The sequence below is a fragment of the Calliopsis andreniformis genome, chromosome 3 (assembly GCF_051401765.1).
Source record: "Calliopsis andreniformis isolate RMS-2024a chromosome 3, iyCalAndr_principal, whole genome shotgun sequence".
NCBI classification, from domain to species: Eukaryota; Metazoa; Arthropoda; class Insecta; order Hymenoptera; family Andrenidae; genus Calliopsis; species Calliopsis andreniformis.
In genome coordinates this window covers 19,163,811-19,185,393 of record NC_135064.1, presented here as the reverse complement: position 1 = coordinate 19,185,393, position 21,583 = coordinate 19,163,811, and the positions used below count along the sequence as shown (strand labels likewise).

General features: G+C 31.0%; 2 protein-coding genes across 8 annotated transcripts in view; both read right to left on the bottom strand.

The window, feature by feature from the left end:
• LOC143177563 (uncharacterized) overlaps positions 1-9,164 on the bottom strand; it is a 36,309-nt gene extending 27,145 nt beyond the window's left edge. The window contains exons 1-5 of one of the 3 annotated variants that reach the window (XM_076375562.1): positions 9,080-9,164; positions 8,724-8,823; positions 8,046-8,165; positions 7,781-7,964; positions 7,481-7,597 (exon numbers count right to left, since the gene is read on the bottom strand). In XM_076375562.1, coding sequence (XP_076231677.1) covers positions 7,481-7,597; positions 7,781-7,964; positions 8,046-8,165; positions 8,724-8,783 — 481 coding nt within the window. In that variant the 5' untranslated portion in view covers positions 8,784-8,823; positions 9,080-9,164. Of the gene's footprint in view, positions 1-7,480; positions 7,598-7,780; positions 7,965-8,045; positions 8,166-8,723; positions 8,824-8,915; positions 9,018-9,079 lie in introns of those variants that run through there. The other 2 variants (XM_076375561.1, XM_076375563.1) reach the window with 2 other exon arrangements.
• A 1,167-nt stretch (positions 9,165-10,331) lies between these two features.
• Positions 10,332-21,327, bottom strand: LOC143177688 (bridge-like lipid transfer protein family member 3B). Of its 5 annotated transcripts, XM_076375790.1 has the most exons (19): positions 20,656-21,327; positions 20,061-20,262; positions 19,757-19,948; positions 19,191-19,416; positions 18,955-19,121; positions 18,719-18,878; positions 18,387-18,644; positions 18,038-18,277; positions 17,905-17,931; positions 17,331-17,423; positions 17,051-17,238; positions 16,739-16,976; positions 15,467-16,671; positions 15,261-15,395; positions 14,655-14,666; positions 13,457-13,822; positions 13,203-13,350; positions 12,886-12,899; positions 12,439-12,564 (listed from the first exon to the last, which is right to left on the bottom strand). In XM_076375790.1, the coding sequence occupies exons 1-19, from the start codon at positions 20,697-20,699 to the stop codon at positions 12,562-12,564; spliced, it is 3,918 nt and encodes a 1,305-aa protein (XP_076231905.1). In that variant the 5' UTR covers positions 20,700-21,327; the 3' UTR covers positions 12,439-12,561. The 5 variants fall into 5 exon arrangements, with proteins under 5 accessions (XP_076231902.1, XP_076231903.1, XP_076231904.1 ...); XM_076375787.1 differs by lacking the exon at positions 12,886-12,899 and having other exon boundaries at positions 10,332-12,564; XM_076375788.1 differs by lacking the exons at positions 12,886-12,899; positions 14,655-14,666 and having other exon boundaries at positions 10,332-12,564.
• Between the last annotated feature and the right edge of the window lie 256 nt (positions 21,328-21,583).

Below are 21,583 nucleotides of genomic sequence, written 5' to 3'. Positions count from 1 at the left end.
CCCAAAACGTTTATAGTCTCCTCTGTCTTTTTATGCGTTTTTTTTTTTCTACTTAGCGCCTCCCAAGCGTCTGGTTCTCTGTTTTGTAACTTGAGAATTAAATAAGGGTTCTCAAGTTTCAAGAATCAAGAAGGGATTCCATCGCGGTCAACCACTAACGCGCTCTTGGTCATTCTTGCTAGCTGTACTCGCCTCTAACATACATTCAAGCAAAAAAGAGTTGGATTCTAAGGCTAGAAGAATGGTCGAATTAGCGGACTCTAATTTGTGAAAGGAGAGTGTTTTTAGTGACAGTACAATTCCAATACTTTGATCGATATTCCTTTCGATGACGATCCATCTCCGCGTCTCCTTGCAACCAGCCTTTCTATACTTCCTTCTCGTGCTCCCTGCCCCTCTCTCTCACTCTCGCTCTTTCTCTCCCTGTCCTTTCTATCTTTACTAGCTCGTTCTTTATCTCGAACAAAACGTTCCTTAATCCCTGATATTTCTAGTCTTCGTCTAGAAGGCAAAAATGAAACTATCAATGGTTAAATTTATAAATAAATTATGCTCTGGTAAAGGATTCTTTTTGTTTCTGGACCTCTTTGATTATTAAGGGAATCGTGTTCCTGACTTATACTTAAAATCCAATATGTGATTATCGTCGTCGTTTTCGTCTCTTCGTAATTCTCTTTCGTTCTCTTTCTTTCTGTTTACTATGTAGTTTCATTCGAAAACTCTCTGCCAAAGTTTGCTGCATCCGTTTCTCTAGTTTTAGTCTCGTTTCTCCGGGCTTATCCATTTTCAACCGAAAACAACCGAAAAAGATTCCAAAAACCATCTGCAAACCTCAAGTAGAAACCTACGTTTCCCTTTTCCTCTTTGAAGTTAACAATGAACGGAAAATTCAGCGGTAAATGCTTTCCTTTGAAAATGTTTGAGAAAGACAACACTATGTGCTGCACGAAATCGAAAATGTTTCAGATTTTCGCGATAAAGGAACATGAATATTTGTGACTATTAAAAGACATGTTTTAATTCAATACAATTTGTGTTAATGTTATTGTACAGATTAAATTCATCTCACTGGCAAATGGATCGAACAATTTTGAAAAATGTTTTCCACGTTCGCAAAAATTTCATAATAATTTATCAGATACCACATCTGCTTTTTTAGCGATAATAGTGGAAGATACAGTGTAGTGTAATGAGCTAAGAGAAAAATATTCAACACGATTCGAGACGACTTGAAACAAATCTACTTTAATGTTATTTATGTTCAATTGATTTAGTATTGAATATTATTTATTTCAAATGAGTATTAATTAGCCATTGAACAACTTACTGGTAGCCATTATTTCCAATATTGTTTCGCTTAGCTCCAGCGAATTTCGGTGCAATGTTTATAACAAATATGAATAAAAATATCATCGAAAACTATACCAACCGGTGTACAGAGACGAGCACTAGTGTGTAAATTTTTAGACTGCATTAAATCGCGTCAGTTAACGAAACGGAATAGAAAAAAAAACGCGGAGGATCGTCGCTGTCGCACCGGCGTTATTTCCCCTTTTTTTTCATAGTATCAAGTTTATTGAAATCCAAGTATCATCTCAAGAAAAATTAATGATTTTTCCATTTCGTTTACATCGATTCATATAGCAAAGAATTACGTATCGCATGTTCAGCGTATAATCTTTCTCATAAAGCGAATTCCTTTCTCAGGGAATTACAGAAGAAACTTGTTCGCTTTTCTCTCACGCTGTTATTCGACAAGAAAGAGCTGAACGATGTCTTACATATTAAGCAGATGCAACGACAATTTCTCTCGTTCGTTACACTCATCCCTTCAACTCTCGTCACGTTTCAAGAGAAAAATTCAGATCTGAATTTCGTGAAGTTAGCGATACTTCTTTCCCTTTCGAAAGGAACAAGAAGTCAAACGGTCGAGACACAGAGATCGAACTTGTCGTTGCTGGAGACAGATTGCACATATAACGTTGATGACATAACGTCGCGAAAGGCAATTGTTGGTACAATTGAAAACGAGCGGTGAAATAATCGGAAATTATACAAAAGTATAACACCATTCATAACAGTAATGATCATGATAATAATCGTAGTAATATTCGTACTACTAGCGACATTAGTAACAATAAATACAAAAAAAAAAAGAAACGAACAAAACGAAAAACGATCGTGAAAGAAATCCAAATAAAAGACCGTCTTCCGAACGGCGGACGCGAAAACAATGATTGCAGTTTGACGTGAACAGTAAGTAACAACTAGAAAAAAAATAGAATTTGAAGAGGAAAGAAAAAGATTGGCAAAAAATAATTCATAACTCGAACAGAATTATTAAAAACAAAAAAAAAAAGAGAATTTAAAAGGTTCAAGAAACAATCTCGAAGAGTATTCGATATTCTGAGTTAACGAAAAAAGAAACTGCGTTAGAGACAGTTTTTCGTAGAATGTCAGAGAAAACGAAGTGGCAAGTCCTTTAAAAGCACTTGCTACTGTGATATTTCGCGATCATGATCACACGAATCGCCGACGAACCTCTCATTGTTTCGACTAAAAGTTTTAAAAGACTACTACAAATCGCTAAATGCATCGTTCAACTAGCTACACATCGATACGAACAATTTCCGATGGTAAAGATGTAATAAATAAAGGAATCAAGGTCGTCGCCGGCGACACAGTTCCAGCTGCTAATCTCTTTCCCTTTTGTCGCAAGTATATTACATATAAATTATGCACTTTTACGCTATTTTTGTCTCTTTTAAATCACGCACACACGCACTAACGAAGTTACATGCGTTACAGGCCGTTTTCTGTCGTAGAAAATATAATGAGGGCGGTAATTGTACTCGCCGCGTCGAAACGCGTCAAAGACGATCTTCCAGATTTAAGAGACTGTTATTCATTACATGTGCACTTTCTATGTAGTTGTTTTAATTATCAAAGCAAAAGAAACTTGACTAAAGGAATTTCTGATATGGAGTGGGCGTCTTTGACGTTGGAGTTTCACGTGGCATTCAGACAAAGATACCGACATATTTTTAACGCACAAAAGCCTGTGAAATTTGTTAAGTGTATTTAGTTCAGTACTTTCTGAATTCTTCCGTGCGCGCCGTATCACATTCAATAAATTCACGATTATTAAATCCATTTAGATTGGCTGCCCATACAATAGTACGGTATCAAATATAAGCTGATACTCCTTGGCAAGTTTTCTTTTTTTTTTCCTTTTTTTTTTTACAACAGAAACAGAAGAAAGAAAAAATGAAAGACACATTAGTATCCTACGAATTTTTACGCTAATCTTATAATATACAATCTGTTTTCTCTTTATACGCGTTTTTCTTCCCCATTCCGTTTCCCTCGTCTCTTCGGCTCTCTCAATGAAATTTTTTTTTCCTCTTCGGGTTTACATACAAAATTACGTACAAAATAAGAAATCTTCCCGTTTATTATTGATTTACCGTTTTCTCACGCTTCTTCGTCTCGCGAACGTTTGCGTAATCTTTAAACGAATACATTTACTTTTCCTTCTTTTTCTTCGGCTGAAACGAGAAAGAGAAATCACTGCAAGCGCGATTAAACTCTAGGGACTAGAACGTTCAATTCTACCCGTATATAAAATTAGAGACATTCACGATTGATCCTCGAAACACTCAACTACGCGGCCGACGATTCATATCGATCATAAATATATCATATTAGTATAGCTCTATATACATACAGGGAGAGGAATTTAAGATCTTTTTGGAGGCCAACTAAACGACTTGTCTGTTTCTGGGTGACAGATAAGTATACCGCGGACAAATGTCGCTTGGCATTGAAGAAGACACAATCTAACATCAATAATTCTCTTATAGGTCGATTTTGTTTTCTTCAAATGAAATATATTACTTTCTTTAGCTGCTAATTTGAATCATCTGCAGTCGCAGAATCTCTGAACATTAATCTTAACATTTTTTGTTTTTATACTTGCTCTACAACTCTATTTAAAACAGAACTATTGACCTTAGATTATGTCGCTGAAATTGAGCAACATTGCTCGAAACGTTCTATTTCATCATTAAAGGCAGATGGCTCACTTTAAATGCCTCGTCCTGTATATTATCATTATGCTGTCGAGTTTCCATAATATAAAGATTATATCAGTTATATTCCCCTTATATCTCCCGTGCGGATCTAGGCACAAATAGTATCACGTGGTAAAAATAAGAAGTATTGCGATTTGCTTTCAGTCGAAATGCCTAGGGCACTCGTTATGAGAAATGCTCGTTTTCCCCCGATTTATTCGAAACAAATACGAAGCTGATATACGTAAACCGTTACAGAAATTTGACGGTACTATTTTACCGAGTTCCGCTCTTGCTTCGCGTTAAAAATACGAGTATGTAAATATACCTTGTACGCATGCAATATGTATGATATTAAAGTCGCATTTCTCTCCCTTAAAAATTCCTTTCACTTTGACGCGAAACCTCTTTCCGTATTAATATACCATCATATAAATACATAAATATATAGATCAAAAATGTATATATTTATATATTTATATTTATCCTTTCGAGTATTTATATTATATAATAATTTTATATCTCATAGTTTTCAGTTTTCTCTCCACGCTTGAAATCGTCCTCCTGCCTTCTTCGGTTATCCAACGAAAGAAAAGCAAAGTGTCACACGGATCAACATACAAAAGATTGCGAAGGGCGACTTCAACGGTAGAAACGAAACATAATCTATTCCGAACGCTTCGACGAAGATACGTTTCATAATGATCGACGAATCTTTCGTTAAGAGAAAAATTCACTCGATCTTGATACCTTCGTGATCTTATCTGTTCATCGAACTGCAGTATTTTCTCTCGTGTAGCAGTGATGGTTTTCGTTTGTAGCAGATCAATTCGTACATTCAACGCGCAAACTGATTTACACGCGTGTTAGAAACTAGACAAGGAGGAATTGATTAAATTTCCTGTTGGAGACCACTGTTATCTTGCACAGCACGAGTCGGTGCAACATGTTTGCTTCCTCTCGAACGTACGAATCTTCATATTGAACTTTTTCTTATACGCTCGTTACAAAAGTTGCAACACTGGTACAGTGTGTACGCTGTTGTAATAAATTTTGTCTAAGTATCGCTATTACATTTTATTATCCCATGCCGTTTCGAAGTTCGCTAATTCATGTGGTGAAGCCAAAACATATGAAGGCATTATTATCATCGTTCGTACGTATGCGTGAAATCAAGGCTGGGATTACGGTTAAATCGAATACTAATTGCTCTAAATACAAACTCATTTTCTTTCTCTCTGTTTATCTCTCGTTTTATCTCTCTCTTTTTCCTTATTAAAGAAGAAAAGAAAGAATATTACAATCGGTTCGCATGTAATAATTCTATGGAACATACGAAAATAAAGCACGTGTGCGCGTGTTATCTGAGGCAGTATTCGACTTGAACATTTTCATTCATCGATTACGCCGTTTGGAGCATGAAGCACGACTGCGTCAGGGCACGAGAAAGAAATGGAAATCTTAAATATTGCTATAAGACATTTCTTCAAGATCGTTTTACATTAATTGATTATGCTTCAAGCTCAAACTATACGACCTTTTTAACAAAAAAAAATGTTCGATCGAACGATCAAACATCGAATTAATAGAACTATAATCTCATAAATAAACAAATATTTCATCCTAATATTCCGACGTCGAATTGGTATTAAGATATCTGTGCGAGTTCAGATCGTGTATGTGTGGCAAAGCGACGACCCATAGCTATCTTCTTATTCATCCAGTATAGATTCGTTTTGGGTATCATAGTAACGCCAATGAAAAGACGTGAATAGACCTCGATCTTGTTTTCTCTATTGCGGCATTCGGGGAAATTCGAGGCTCATCGCGTTGCCGCTGGAGAAAGATAGCCATAGGCAGTTAGAGGGCTACAGGCAAAGTTTAGATATAGCAGCCCCTGGAAAAATTGATATTCAAATCTACGTTTTTTTACTTCGTTTCTATGTTAATTTTTTTGTTTTTTTTTTGGTTTTTTTCCTTATCTTTGCTTACAGTAAGATTATCATGTTCTTTTCTGATGACACAATTATCAAATTTTCTAATCGACGAAATACGACCACATAGTTGTCTGTATTCTGACAAATATTAATATGAATTTGTTGGTAATTTAAAGAACACAGATTCATCGAATCAATCTAAATGTTGCGTGTTACCCCTCTTCCCAGCAATAATACGTTGCGTGTACAAAATTGTATGCAAAAATTAATCATATAGAAACAATACGTATTTTGGACAATCGTTTAAAAATCTAATATACACAAATATTTGAAACTATTTTTCAAAAGAGCTTTTTATATATCGATATAGTTTCACGATCTTATTCTATCCAATAATAAAGACGACGATATAGATCACCTATTGCTTTTCTTCTATATGTTTCTGCATATATTTTTTTTAAGTGAATGTAATAGAAACTATTAATAGTTTAGAGATGCATTAAGAATACTAAGCAGTGCAGTCTTTATTATTGAGAAAGGAATTTAAAATGTACGAATCTGTAATATACTGACATATGTCTGACGCTACTAAAAGCTACTGTTATAAGCAAAATATGATATAATTTTTCAACAACAATAATGCAGCTTAAAGTGTTCTCTAGTAAAAGGCTTGATCTTTTTATGGTTTACTTGTATCATTCATTTTCTGTAAAATAAGTCAAGTGAAGATCGATTAAGTATCGGAAATGTACTAACATTCCTAGTGCTCGATCAATATAAAAATCTGCAATAACTTTCTACAAAATAGGAAGTACAATGTCTTACCCTTACATGTAAAGTATTGTATACGTTTACATGTTTATACAATACTTTACATTCTCTAAAAAATATTATCTAATTGTTTAACGTAACTTTATATCTGTTTTTCTTCTTTTTTTTTTCAATACTTCATTAATATACTATTTTATACTGATTAACGGACGACAGAAATTTTTACTGTTACAATCAAAAGGTTCTGCCAATTTTAAAAACGTTTAAAGAATGCCATTTCAAGATATGGAAAGGGAAATCTTGATGCTTGAGGCTGAGAAGTTTGTCGTGTATGAATAGGTGAATATGGTGGTTGCTGGAGAAGCGGAGAATTTTGTTGACTTTGCAACGACGATAACGATTGACCAGGAGAGTGTGAATGCAGATTTCGTGGATGAGAAAATGATAATGCATGATGGCAAGGGGAAGTTTGTGAATTTTGTACATTAGGTGATGGTATGTTCAAATTGTTTGTGACGTTGATATTGTTTAGTATGTTGAGACTGTTAGAAACATTGTTGGGGATTGTCAGATTACTCGGTATACTGAGTGCATTTGGGATACTCATACTCGTTTGTAGATTGGGTGGTAGGGAAAGAGTAGCCGATGTAAGGTAATGTACGCTGAAAGATGGACGGGGGGGCTAGTAAAGCCTCATACCTTCTTCAAATTTGACGATAAGAGGATCAACAGCTGGACTGCCAATAAAACTGCCTGCTTCGCTGCTTCCTCTGCCTTGGTCTGATTCTGTACTACTACCATCGTATTTTGTATCATCTGTAAGCATTAAAATAATCCACGATAAATATCAAAATAAAACTTTACAGGTTACGTTATTTTGTGTAGCCATCAGTAAATAAATAATGCTAAATCTTAGTTCAAATTACTATCCAGAATTTATCCAGTCGAGCTAACTCCTTTTCTTCTCTTACATTAATATAAAATGTATAATATGCTTACCTTGGCGATTTATCAATTCTTGATTTAGTGACTTTGGTGTTAAGTCAGAATTCTTTACTGGGTTAATAGGGTCATTACTAATCGTGCGAGCATTATGCATAAACTTATGCATAAATGGGCAGTGCGGCTTTCTGCAACCACCCGGCTGTGCTTCCCAGTAACATGGAATTGCCTTACGATTTTTCTATTCAACACAGAAATTGAATATTAACCATTGCTTCAGTCTTTTTTAGTCTCATTATTTTTGTGCTTTAGATATACTCACTTTTAATTCCATATGCCTAAAGTTACAATGTTCATCGAAACATTTACCCTGCTGCCAATACATGCACATTGTTTCGCAACCCAAAGCAGACGGTTCATGTCTGAATGGACAATTGCCACCCTTCAAACATAATTGAAAATTTGTCAAATTAACAAAATTCAACTGTATTGAAAGAAAACATAGTTTAATAGAAAAGGTTACACATTTCATTTGAATATTTAAATAATCTGTACATGTTACACAAATAAATCATGTTGAAAGTAATCTTAGTTTTAAAACATTTTACAGGGCATCTTTCTGTCACACACTCTAGTAACAAAATAATGAAAATTATACCCAAAGTATATTATTATTAGTAATTGCAGTGCTCATTCAAGATATCAATACTGCAAGGTATTAATATACATAATTATTATTAAAATACTTAATAAAGCAAGCTGCTATGAGATTAAAAAGAAATGTACAATAGCTACAATAGTATTATATGTAAATAACTAATTTATCAATTATTTGAAAAAGGAGGGTACCATGGAACTTCACTTCAACATGGCCGATCTAACCTCCAGAACTCAACGAGTCAGAAACAATATGGAACAAATTTAGCAATCGTTGAAAATTTCATCAGGATGATTAAATATGACGAGCATTTGAATCATATCGTTAGTAGCAGAAATTTACCTTTTTGCATGTAGAGTAATAGAAAAAATAACAGTCGGTATTCTTGTGACTGTGCTCCATTTGCAAGAACTGATAAAAAGATGAATGATCGTGTTCCTTGCTGAAACAAACAATATTTTAATTCATGAATTACAGTAAATTCGGGCAGTCACGCATAGAAAACGGAGGATGTGACAAAAAATAAAACGTTACCACTTTGTACGAAACATGATTGTAAGTTAGTGTATCGTATTCGACCGCCAGTTTCAATGTTATTGGAAATACAATTCGAATTCGAAAGTTACGCGACCGCGAGTATTTATACTGACGAAAATGACCTTTTCTCAATGTGTATCGGTTGTGTACTTATTACTTACATGTGGTGGCAGCGATTCCCCGAGTGACTTCTTTTTTGCCCCTTCGCTTTAACCCACACAGAAACTGGCTCGCACACAGATTGAAGCAAATAGTTCAACCTGTCGCCCCTGTCGCTGTAGACGCTACATATTCAGCAATAGATAACGATGGCGTAAACTTCCGACGATACGCGAAGGTACGCGATGTTTCACGCGCTAATTTTTAATTTATTATTAGCGAACAAATGAAATTTGAAATAAGTGATTTTAAGTTAAAAGTAAAGTATTTTAAATATTAGAACAGATGAAAGGACAAAAATAAAAAAGTTTCATTTTCACATAGTCAATTTTAGTTTAACTTGTATTCTGAGTACAAGAAATGAAAATTCAGGTATCTCAAATTGATCAGTTTATTTACATTAGGTTTATAGTAAATATTATGAATCACAATACATTTATTATAGTACATACTTATGAAAAATTAATATAAAATATATACTTGAAGAAATATTGAAAAAGCAGTTCAAATCTTCACAGAATTCATACGCAACGACTCAAAAATGTTTATGAAATCGAATTCAATTAATACACTTACGCTAATGGCTCATTTACGCATGAGCTTAAATCAGTAGCTGTAAAATATGAAATACAAAAAATTGATGTCCTTTTTTAAACAAAAATTACAAATCAATACACGTGATATCTTTGGAATTAACTTACAAATGTTGAATATGATATCCTTCAAATATTTTTACATTTTATTGATATACAAAATAAACAACCTTATGTTGTAAGTTATAAATTAGAATACACGCATATGTTCCTCACCTTATAACGTAATTTAGGAAGGAAGATTTTACTATGGATATGTGAACAATTTTTATAACAGATTATATATCTTAATATCTATTCAAAAACCATGTAAACTTACTTCATTGTCAACTGAATTAATAAAGATTAATAAATTTACTAAAATATTGCAATGTACAAAAGTAGGAAGTAACAATTCTGTCATTCTGAAATCAATTTACATATAAAATAGCAATGACAATATTCTAGAGATCATTAGTATTCTTATTACATTTATATCCTATTTATGAAATGAACCCATAATCAGTCATAAAGTTCTTTTTAGCATTTAGAAATAACATACATATTTTAGAATATATAGTTCATATGCTTTGTATGTATTGTTTTTGACAGAAATATATTCAAGATAGTAAATAAAAAACATTAATAATAATGTTAATAATACATGTATATTATTCAGTAGTTAGTAAAATCAAAATTTTTATATTTAAAATACTAAGTATACAATCGTAAGTTAAAAAACAACAAAAATGCAATGTAAGTAAAATTTTTATATCCTGTGTGATAGCATAAACATCTACCAACGCCCAAGCTTAACGAGGAGATAGTTTTTAAATTTTTGTATTTTAATTCATGCTTACATAGTCAAACATCTAATTTGTATACATAAGATTTTAAGTATATAGTCAATTCTGCTATAAGATACATTTCTGTTGTAAAAGGATTTTATTTAATGTTAAGTGAATGATGGAGTAACATTAACGAATTAAAATATATGTAATGATCCAGTCAAGTTTCTTCCTTTTGCATAATATTTAAAAATAACTCAACTTTCTTTTATTTTCGCAACTTTGAAACATGGTATGAATTTTAAAGTACATATTCTAATAAAAAATAATGTATTAAAATGAATTTATATCACAGAAGAAATGTATGCCACAGGAGAATAGACTATTTTCACAACAGAAATTCAGAAGTTAAGAAGAAGCCTAAATGACAATCTATCAATGCGCACTAGAAAAATACCTCATTGTTTCATGACAAGAGGATTGACCAGCAACCCATTATAGATATTAATTGTATACATAATGACAAACGATAGTATAACATGTCAATATATCACAATGACACGTACAATGAAATTATAAGTTCATTACAGTACATCATGAAATAATCATTTTTTCTTTTTTCTGCATATGTAGTTGAATAATGTTCATCCTTTGGAATTGTATAGATAAGCTTATAAATATTGATAAATTCATAGTCCTACTTTAGCATCAATACAGGAAATAACACAATAGCGTCGATTTCGCAGTCTTATCAAAACATTCACATTTCATTGTATACCATATTATAGTCATTTTTTTTAGTTCTTCTAATTTATCAGATAATAAAATTAATCATTGCAATGTTATATATAAATATGAACAATTCCACCTTTTCATACTTAAACTAGATATTCCATCCATAGGCTCAAACGACACATCACTCAATATTTATTAAAGTCTCACATTTATTACATTATATACTTTGCTCTTCCGTTTGTTTAAAAGTTATTTACGCGAATGTCGTCAAAAAATGTATGACGAAGAGAACAGAAGTATTAGTAAAAAATTTATATTTAATTCTCTGTTCACATACTAGATAACAACCATTGCTATAAAACCAAACATATATTGCAATACTTTGACTAGCACACTATACTTACGTCGTTTACAGTTTGTATGTATGCAACAAATATTTGTAAGTATGTGCAAATATGAACGTACTCATATATACATCACTTTTAAACGCACATTTATTGCGTACTGAAATACGCATTTGCATACTTATTCATAACTTGTTTCAGTAGTTTTCATTTTGTGTATCATTGGAAATACTAAACACTGATTAATATTGCCATTATTTATCGCCTTGTACTTGATCATAGTAGGAAGAATCATTTCACACAAGTACATCTTATGGAACCCAACGTTCTCTTCATTATTCAATTGTAAAGCTCTCGTAAAAACTTCAACGGCAGTTACTAACGTAAATATAATGGACAAATGTATAAAATAAAAAGTAAATACTAAAAATCCTTGCTTCTAACAAATTATAATGGACAGATTAATAATGTTCATCTTCATACATTTAAAATAAAAGCAATATTTTAAAATATCAGTGAAGATTCCTAGCATTTTAACACGATGCATTCTTTAATGCAACACATGCCCATTTAATTATTTCGACTTTAATAATATGGAAACTATTTTTAAACTGTGAAAATTATTATTATGACTTAGTTGAACTACAACACTTCGAACAATCAAAACAGCTGGTATGCTATCTTTTAGTTGACCAAGAGGCGCGGCTACCACTTCCTGGACCATCCCCATTTATTTGATTCTGGAGTTCCGTTATTGTTTCTTGTAAAGCTTTCTTCTCTTTTAAAAGCATTTGTATATCCTCTTGTGCCACACTTAAACGTGATTTTATTATGTCGGATTCTTCCCTGGCGCGTATTAATCTTGCATTTTCTTCTGATAATTTTTCCAAAGTATCCAGACGACGCCGCAGTTTTTCATTATCTAATTTTAACTGTTTACTGGATTGCCTCAAAATATTTAATTCTATTTCATTATCTATATTTTTGTTACTTTGATTATCATTATTTGATAGTGTTGTGAGAGAATGACTCTTGCCCAACATGTTTACTGAAAATAAAGTATTTCAATTAGATGAATACTTCAATAAAATGAGCAATCTCATAAAACAACCTATGAATATTATATATTTTGTATATGTTATATACATGTTTTCACTCATGCTGATGTATAAATTGCATACTATGAAGACTCCAATAAGCATGTGTGATAATTTGCAAAACTTATTTTGATTGACTTGAAAAAAAGTAAATCATGCCTATTTAAGTGCACATTAGGATTCTATCTGTACATGGTTCTATTTGATAATAGGGTTGAAATAAATAATAAACTCTAACGCTAATTGTCTAATTGTGTTACGTTAATGCTCACATTAGGAAGGCCATCTGTACGCACAGAACAATTGCATAATGTATAATATTAATCAGACAAAAGTAAATCACTATATAAGTAAATCTGCCACTTGCATGTTATTTTAAAATCCTAATTATAGGAAGTGTACTACATTTTTATAATTATATTTAAATTACTCTTCTACTTTAATATTTACACTATATACACAATATATACATGTAACTAGATACTATAATTTATCCGTTATTTTATTGCTACTTGTAACTACAAATGAATAAGAAATATACATTACAAGTGGCGGATAAAAATACTGAAATCATCATCTTATTACTCACCAACTGGTTCAATATGAAAAACACCATTTATATCTCGAACTATTCTAAGTTTTGAGATGTTCAAGTCTATAGAAATCGGACCTGGGGAAGTTATATTATTTGGAGGACGATCTTCATTTAAACGTAATACTATACTTTCTAAATATATCTGTAATACATATAATTAAAATTAAAATATAGTTATAAATGCAACCATAGATAATATCACGACATTATTTATAAATTGAATGAATTTATGATAATCTTTTACATACCTGTAATGGTATTGGTTTAGGTATAATTTCATCTTCAACCAAATCTGTAAGTCCAGTTATGGAACTCATAGATAAGGTCATTGTTATATCAGTAACATTAACATGTAATTTATCTTCGAATAAGTCTAAAACACTTTCTTTGTTATGCAAATCGATACTGTCAGTATCTGCTTCTTGGTCAGTACTATTACTCTGATTTTTAAATGAACATGTATTTTTGTCCATCGTGATTTGACTTGCACGGGACAGTTTGTTAGAATCCGATTTGCATTTTAAGTCATGATCCAAGCGCAGCTTAATGCATGAATTACAGTTTGAATCTGAAGGTAATTCAACCCAACCTCTAGATCGTGCACTGAATTTTGTCTAACAAACAGAAAACATAAAAAAAATAAGTTTATTTCTTAGTTGCTATGAATACATTTAATTTGTTATATTATAAACAATTTCACTGTTCTTTAAGTTATACATGCCAGAGGCTTCTATAAGCTTAAAATTGTATATAATCAAATAAATATTAAAAATAACTTTTAAGCATGAAATTGTATTGTACTGTATTTGTTTATTATATTCTTAATTAAGAGTACCACTTATAATTATTAATAGTTTATATATTACATATATTTAATGCAATTTCAAATTTATAAGCAAAAAGAGCTACCTAAATGTACCCAGCAAACTTTAAATCATTGAGAGTCTTGGGAAATGTATATACTATACATATATTTTTAATTGCACTCAAAAGCTTATTAAGTTCATTCCAGCTCTGCATTATTTCATACCATGCTACTTAAATTTATTACAATTCTAGTTTTGTATTGCAAAATTAAAAATTAAATAGCTTTAAAATTTGTATAATGAAACAAACAGTGCACTGTAAAAATGCTTGTACAAATCACTTACTTATGCAAATAAAATAATATAAATAATTTGATAAAGAAACTATTTTCTACGTATAATAGATGTGTATTACACATGTGTCAATGGCTTGCATACAATTAGCTCTTCGAAATAGAAGAAGAGTTACTTTCATATTTCACATAGTTCAATACAAAATGTATCACCAGAGTTATCAACAAAACATATGCTTTGAATTCATGAAAATAACATAATTTATAATGAAAAAGTAAGCGTGCAACAGAACATATGTAATACAAAGCATCTAATATAAATAAATATATGAGTATATTGCCAATACCTTCCTCTTGACCTGCCACAAGTGCCACACAAAAACATTCACAAGAGAAGGAGAGACGCAGGAGAGGCATGCAAAAAAGTTAAAAGACAAACATTGTATAAATATACATATATAGTATGAAGTGATCATAATATTTAATATAAAGCTATAAATAAAATTTAATTTCTTTGCACACACAAGTACATAACTAAGAATAAAAAGTCAGTTATTGATACATTCCAATATATAAAAAAATTTAAATACTATTTCAATATTATATTGCATTACTTTTTTGATGCATTTAATACCTTATACTTGAAAAATTTAACAAATTGCAATGAAAGTTCAAAGACAACATTTTCTATAAAAGGTTAAATTTGTTTTTATTAAGTATTATTAATGACTAGTTATTTACTGCTTGAAATAAAGACAACTTTTTACATAGAAAAAGCAATTTATATAGTATATGACTAAACTTAAAACTGCTTAATAAAATTATTATATGAAAAAAAATAGTAAAGAACAATACAGTTTTGATTACAGAAATATATAAAATTTTAATATTTATATTTTTCAATTAGATTACGCATAAAAGATTATATTTAAATTAATATACGTTAATGTTACCTGAAATTCATCCCATGGAATAGATGAACATTCATCATTACCAACATTTGCTACTTGAACTTTGATAGAAGATGCATATCCATAAGATTGTTGGATAAATTCAACCTTGGATAATTTAAATGTTGCCATAGACACCTATAGGAAAAATTATCTTACTCTAAATTTGTATGTACACTACTTTATTAAATTACGAAACGTGAACTTACAATATCTTTTCGCTTGCATGCACTGTCCATAGATTTCTCACTTTGCGTATCTGGAGTCTCTTCAACTACTTCACTAGCCTCTTCTACCGCTGTTATCCTAATTGTATTATCAACAGAAAACATTGCATCCATCTTTTCTTGATCTTGAAGACTAACCAAGACGTAGTTTTCACTATCAGAGCTAACATCACTTCTTATAGAAACTGTATCACTACTACCATCTTCTGGAGAAGCCTTTAGAGCTGAATCAATCGATGTCATTAAATTACTCAATCCTTTTTTCATAGAAGAAAGACCAACATTAAAATTATTTGGAATGAACGGTGTATTCGAGGATGAATCTCCTTTACTATGTTTGTGTGCAAAATCAGCGCCGTATCGTAAAGTAGGTAATGCCTTTTCTTCTTCTATGCCAACACATTGTTTATCATGAGCTGTATTCGATAATGTCTGCTGATCATATTTATTTGCGCCATTCTGTTTAAACGTAACAGCAGGCTGAGTTGTGTGAACAGAATGCATAAAGTCCATAGACACTGTCGACCATACTTCACTTTGAGGCGTCGCTGTTATTACTTCATTGCTTATATTTATTTTGTTAGCGCTACATTCAACTCGTTCCGTGTTATTTTGCCATGGTGTAGATGAACTTGCAATATCATCAGCTATACTAGATGAATCTGGCACGACTGACTCCAAATCCCCTCCAGAATTTTCTTTGCCAGGAGTATGAGAAGGCATGACAAAAGTTACTTCCACTTGGGGTATCAGCGCGCCGATGACGAGTGAACTACCAGAATCTACTTTTAATATTTTATTGGAATCGATGGTTAAATACGTTGCCATCTCAGATAATACTTCTGATAATCTCAATAAAAACAAATATTGATAATGATTTATCTGTACGCTAACTAGATTGCTTATATATGCAAGACCATGAATATCAGCAGTAGAAGACTTTTCAGGACTTGATGGATTCATTGACATGTAACACCATAACGTTAATGGAAACGCATCAAGAAATGGGACAGGACGATTTTGTCCAACTGCACGAGCACCAAAGAAATCTCCCCATACGGGTTCTAAATTGCAACACCATACATCTTTAGACTCCGTCCATAAGAGTTCTCGATGTAATTGGCGAATTAATTCATTTACGGAATTACTACTAAAATTAGGCGGCGGGTATCGTACATTATCAGTACCTACAATAAATGAAATATATTTTGTATGTATTTAATTTTATGTAGGAACAATAATAATATTTCTTACCTGCGCAGTGTGCTAAAAATTTATCAGTTACGACGCTAAAATCATTTGGTTTGTTTGGAAATTCTGTACTAAAAAACATCTGACCCATCTGAAAAGCATTCAAACATTGTGCTAAATCTGCTCTAGAAGACCTTTCTGTTGATCGAACATTCGTTATAGATGCCCTTGAAGTTTGAATATGCAAAGACTTTGGTCGATCTTTCTGATTTGGGTAGTCTTGTTGACTTTCAAAAACTACCTACAATAGTATGCTCTTTATAAATGCAATGAAAACAATTTTAATGTATGTATATAACAGGTATTACCACTTACTCTTGGAAGTATAGCTTCAATTTTTACGTCAAAATACATTAAATTACTGGAAGTATGTGTTGTTCGTTTGTCCTCATTCATCAAAGAGTTGTGCAAATTTAATGCAAAAGAATTAAACCATAAACAGGAACAAACATCAAAATTTACTTGAATAGGATTCAACTGTACATAAAATTTTGGTGGTGGCACTAGATAATTATAAAAATAATAAAAATTATAAATTAATTTTAAATGATACTGTAATTAAATTTAAAGAAAAGATAGATATATATTTACTCACATGGAAATGTAATATCTCCAGGATAGTAGTAGTATGTAAACTCAGCATGAAGAATTGTTACATCTTCTGGGAGACAGAATCTATCTCGATCACCTAAGCAAAATAAAAATATTTTAAGGTATAGTAAAGGTATAAATATGTTCTTTAATAACATACATGCATTATAAATATACTCTGTAAAGAAATAAAAGTTTGCATGAAAATAGACATTGTACATTATTAAAAATAAATGCAAACTATAACAATTGTACAAAGTATATTTCATATATAGCTCAAACAAACTGTACTGTGTATTGAAATGAACAATTTTTACAAGCAGATTATACAATGATTTCGTTTATATTTTAGTTATACTTCAACTGAATTACAAATGCGATTATTATTAATTATAGATGCATATTATAATCATTAAGAATCTTTCACGTTAAGTTATAAATTAATGCTAAATTTAAATTGGATAACATAACAACATAACATATAAAGCAATAAAACTTCTCAAATGTAAAGATATTTTTAACTACTATTTTTAATGCAATATTAACATAGTTATGCTACAACTACTTGTAATTTATACCTGTTGCATGTTTCTTCCTTGATTGAGCTGTGCAATTATTAAATAAAATAATTATATGGAAATTTTAGATGAAAGATAATTTTTACAAAAAAGCCTACTAAATAAATGCAACTATTGTAAAGTTTATACATACCTGTGATAAATTCTTTTGGCACAGGATTGTGAGATGTAGTTGTCACTTTATACAAAGTAAAATCATCGATCCTTATTACAATACATGTTGTCATCAATTTAGCAAGCTGTTCCAAAATGTAATTCTTTACAGGATTACCGCTTGGATGTTGCGACTTTTTCTGTTCTTGCGAACCTGCATTTGCACTTTGAGATTGATTACCTTTTTCTAAATTTTCTCCTGAGCCCTTTGTATTATTAACTGTATAAAAAAGAATAATGTTTCTCAAAATACTAGTACTCCATTTATATACTGTTTTATAACTTACATCTTTATTTTTATTATTATTATTATTTTTTCAAATACAAACCAGTAACATTTCCTTGACTTTTTGTCAAAGGAGAGTGTTGTGTTCTACCTGAATCAATTAGATCCATAAACTGACTTCGAAAGGAACTTAATGATTGCTGTAACCACTGACTATGAGGTGTGGCAATCTCCCTATACTTAATCCAATGTTTTCTATCTGCCATTGCTAAATGATATGGATAATAATCAATTTGAAATCTCACTAGTGAAATTTGTAATGCACCCCCGTCTTTTAAATCAGGGTGAGAAGATCTACCAGCTATGTAATAAAAAATGATATTATGATATAATTATGACACTGTAATTAACAATGCAAATTTTACATTTACTTACTACCAGCATCATCACATAAATGTAAATCGATTCTTTGACAAAGAAAGTGATAAGATGTTTCTACAACATCATATCTTGTGAATATTTTTGAAATAGCAGTATTGTATTGATTTTTCGTTCTAGATTGCTGAGAAACTTGTGCTTGATATTCTGGTAATAGCTGAAAATATCAAAATATCAATTACAAGTACAATTAAAGAAACATACACTTAATTTTTAATCTTGTATTTGCAAACCTCTAATTTTCTAGCTGCTTTAGTTTTACGCTCTAAAATTGTAGCTTTTTCTATAAGACCTCCTAAAGAATCAATAAAATGAAGCGCTGCTTTCAACTGTGAATCCGTCAAAACCCATAAAAGATCATCTAATATAAGAATCAGTCTTGATCCCATGACAAAGCAATCTACAATAGACATATCATTTAGCTTGATTGTATTTTACAATAACTAATTATATTTATTAGACATTCAACCTGATATTCTTTTCTTGATAATGATTCGACATCTTGCTTGATTTGTAAGTAAACGTAGTGGTGTAAGATTCTTATCTTTAGTACTTTGTGCTTCTATTCTAACCGTTTGCCATTCTAATTCTTTAAAAATAAGTAACTGTCCACGCTCAGGATCTTTTAACCTAGTTGTTCTTAAATCACAACGTTGCCAATTTGCAGACTTTGACTCCACTACAATACGATTCATCTATAATAAAGTAACAATTATTGATAATTACTCTTTAACTAACTTATCTCTATGATAAGAATATAAACACAATATATCATATAAATTGAAAACTATTCATTATAAATCATATTGTATCACAAATAAACAGTAAAATTCACTTTTAATTTTAAATTAGGTTTTTTTAATTTAGTATAAAAAATATAATCAAAATATAATGCCATATGTTGGGATATTATTGTAATAACTGATTTCTTATATGATATATGTAATGATTGGTTTATCACAGACATTAGAATATAATGAATGTATAATTTATGGCGATAAAAATAGTAATAGATAAATTAATAACACCATATACCTGAACAGAAGCAATAAATGCTGGACTCTTGAACGTAACTGATACAGTATTAACAGTTACTGTTATACCATCAATTACTTTATGTATAAAAGAATATTTTGTGGGACCAGTGTATGAAGACAATCCTTGCGAAGAAGACAAATCTCTTAAATCTTCGCATGTTTCTACTTCTATATGAACTTCATCTAAACTCTATAAACAATTTATAAAAAGTTGTAATATTGTTAAAACATTTAATGTAATAGATAAGCAATAAATTAATCTATAAATAACTTATATATCTATATATATATACATTATTTACCAAAAAAATAGGAACACTTCTTAACTTCGTCCATTGTATGCGAAATGAAACTTTATTGCACCAAGCATTTGTTAATCTGAGCCATGATGGCAACTCTAACAAATCTGTTAAGACTGTTTCATCAAGTTCTAAGTTTGTTAATTCACCTTCCCCTTTAAACGTACTTAAATTTATCTTATCGGCTGATAAATTCTTTGTGAACCTATAAATACATATAAATTCATACAATAAATGCTGCATTCCTAATCTAATTAATTTCTAGAATTCCTATAATACTAAAATTCGTGTAAATAGATGAATTTATAGGAAACATATTGTGGTATAAATAATATAGGTGCAATAATACAGCTATCAAATTTTACTGATTTTTCTTTCACTTTAAATTGTTATGCTAATATGTAGACATGTATGAGGATAAGAACGGGCTACCACGAAATTAACAACAATAACAATAATAAATTACTGAATAAATAATAAAATTGTAATACTAAATGTTTATAAAATGACGTCAAATTTGTCAAAGGTGGTGATACCTTTTTGATTGTACATTAACTTTAAGATAATAGAAATACATATAATTCAATCATGTAAATACCTTGACAGATGTTTTAGCAGTTGTTTCTTTATTAGTGACACCATTTTTTTACTACTTTCAATTAGTTTCTACAGTGTCTAACGCGCTTCGGCATGGTTATTTTGACACTACACATTTGCAGTGAACTACGATTCGTGTTCTTACGTGCATGCCACGAATTGCTACGACTTTCGACTCAAGTAGTCGGTAAGTGGACTATACCGCTAAATTTCTAGTTTTTTTAATCATATTGCACTTTCTTATTCTTTGCTGTATTCAAAGATGCAATATTCTTCATTTCAGCCTGAATAAAATATTTGTAGGTCTACCTTATTTTCATAAATTAGTAGGTATATAACTAACAAATCATCACGTTCTAATATATGTAACAATAAATATATTTGTATATGCTACATACGCATATATTTATTGTACGTATAAATCTTTGCACAATACGTTTAATAAGCGTCTAATTTATAATCTTGTATATGTAGTTTCATACAGGGTGATCTTCTACACACATGTAAATACTACGTAACATGGGAGTCACAAGTCCATAACTTATGTTACGCATACGAAACATAAATGCTACGTAACATAGAGGTCACAAAATTCCGTAATTTTTTTTTACAAAAAATATTTTTCTTTGGATGACATGGAGTCAACAATTCAGATTAAACCAAATAAATAGTTTGCAAACATTTTACAACTAAAAATGTTGGGCATTGACGATACGAAAAATTATTAGGAAGGAATCGATGCTAATTTAGGTTACAAAATTGACAGATCCATTACCAGCGTGTAAGAAATGTCTAGAGCGGAGATCAGAGTTTTGCAGAAGCCTTCACTTTTACCTCTGACCGATAGAGGCAGCACTTTCGAGGGTTTCCAGATAAATTGATCACCCTGTATAATTTTCTCAGTCAAGTGACAGTTGTTTTGTTGTATT

Coding starts and splice junctions, on each gene's coding strand:
- LOC143177688 (XM_076375787.1), bottom strand. CDS start 20,699: ATGGTGTCACTAATAAAGAAACAACTGCTAAAACATCTGTCAAG. Junction 17,239..17,330: donor TGGAGATATTACATTTCCAT/GTGAGTAAATAT, acceptor ATAATTATCTAG/TGCCACCACCAAAATTTTAT. Junction 15,396..15,466: donor CATGCAAGCGAAAAGATATT/GTAAGTTCACGT, acceptor TTTTTCCTATAG/GTGTCTATGGCAACATTTAA.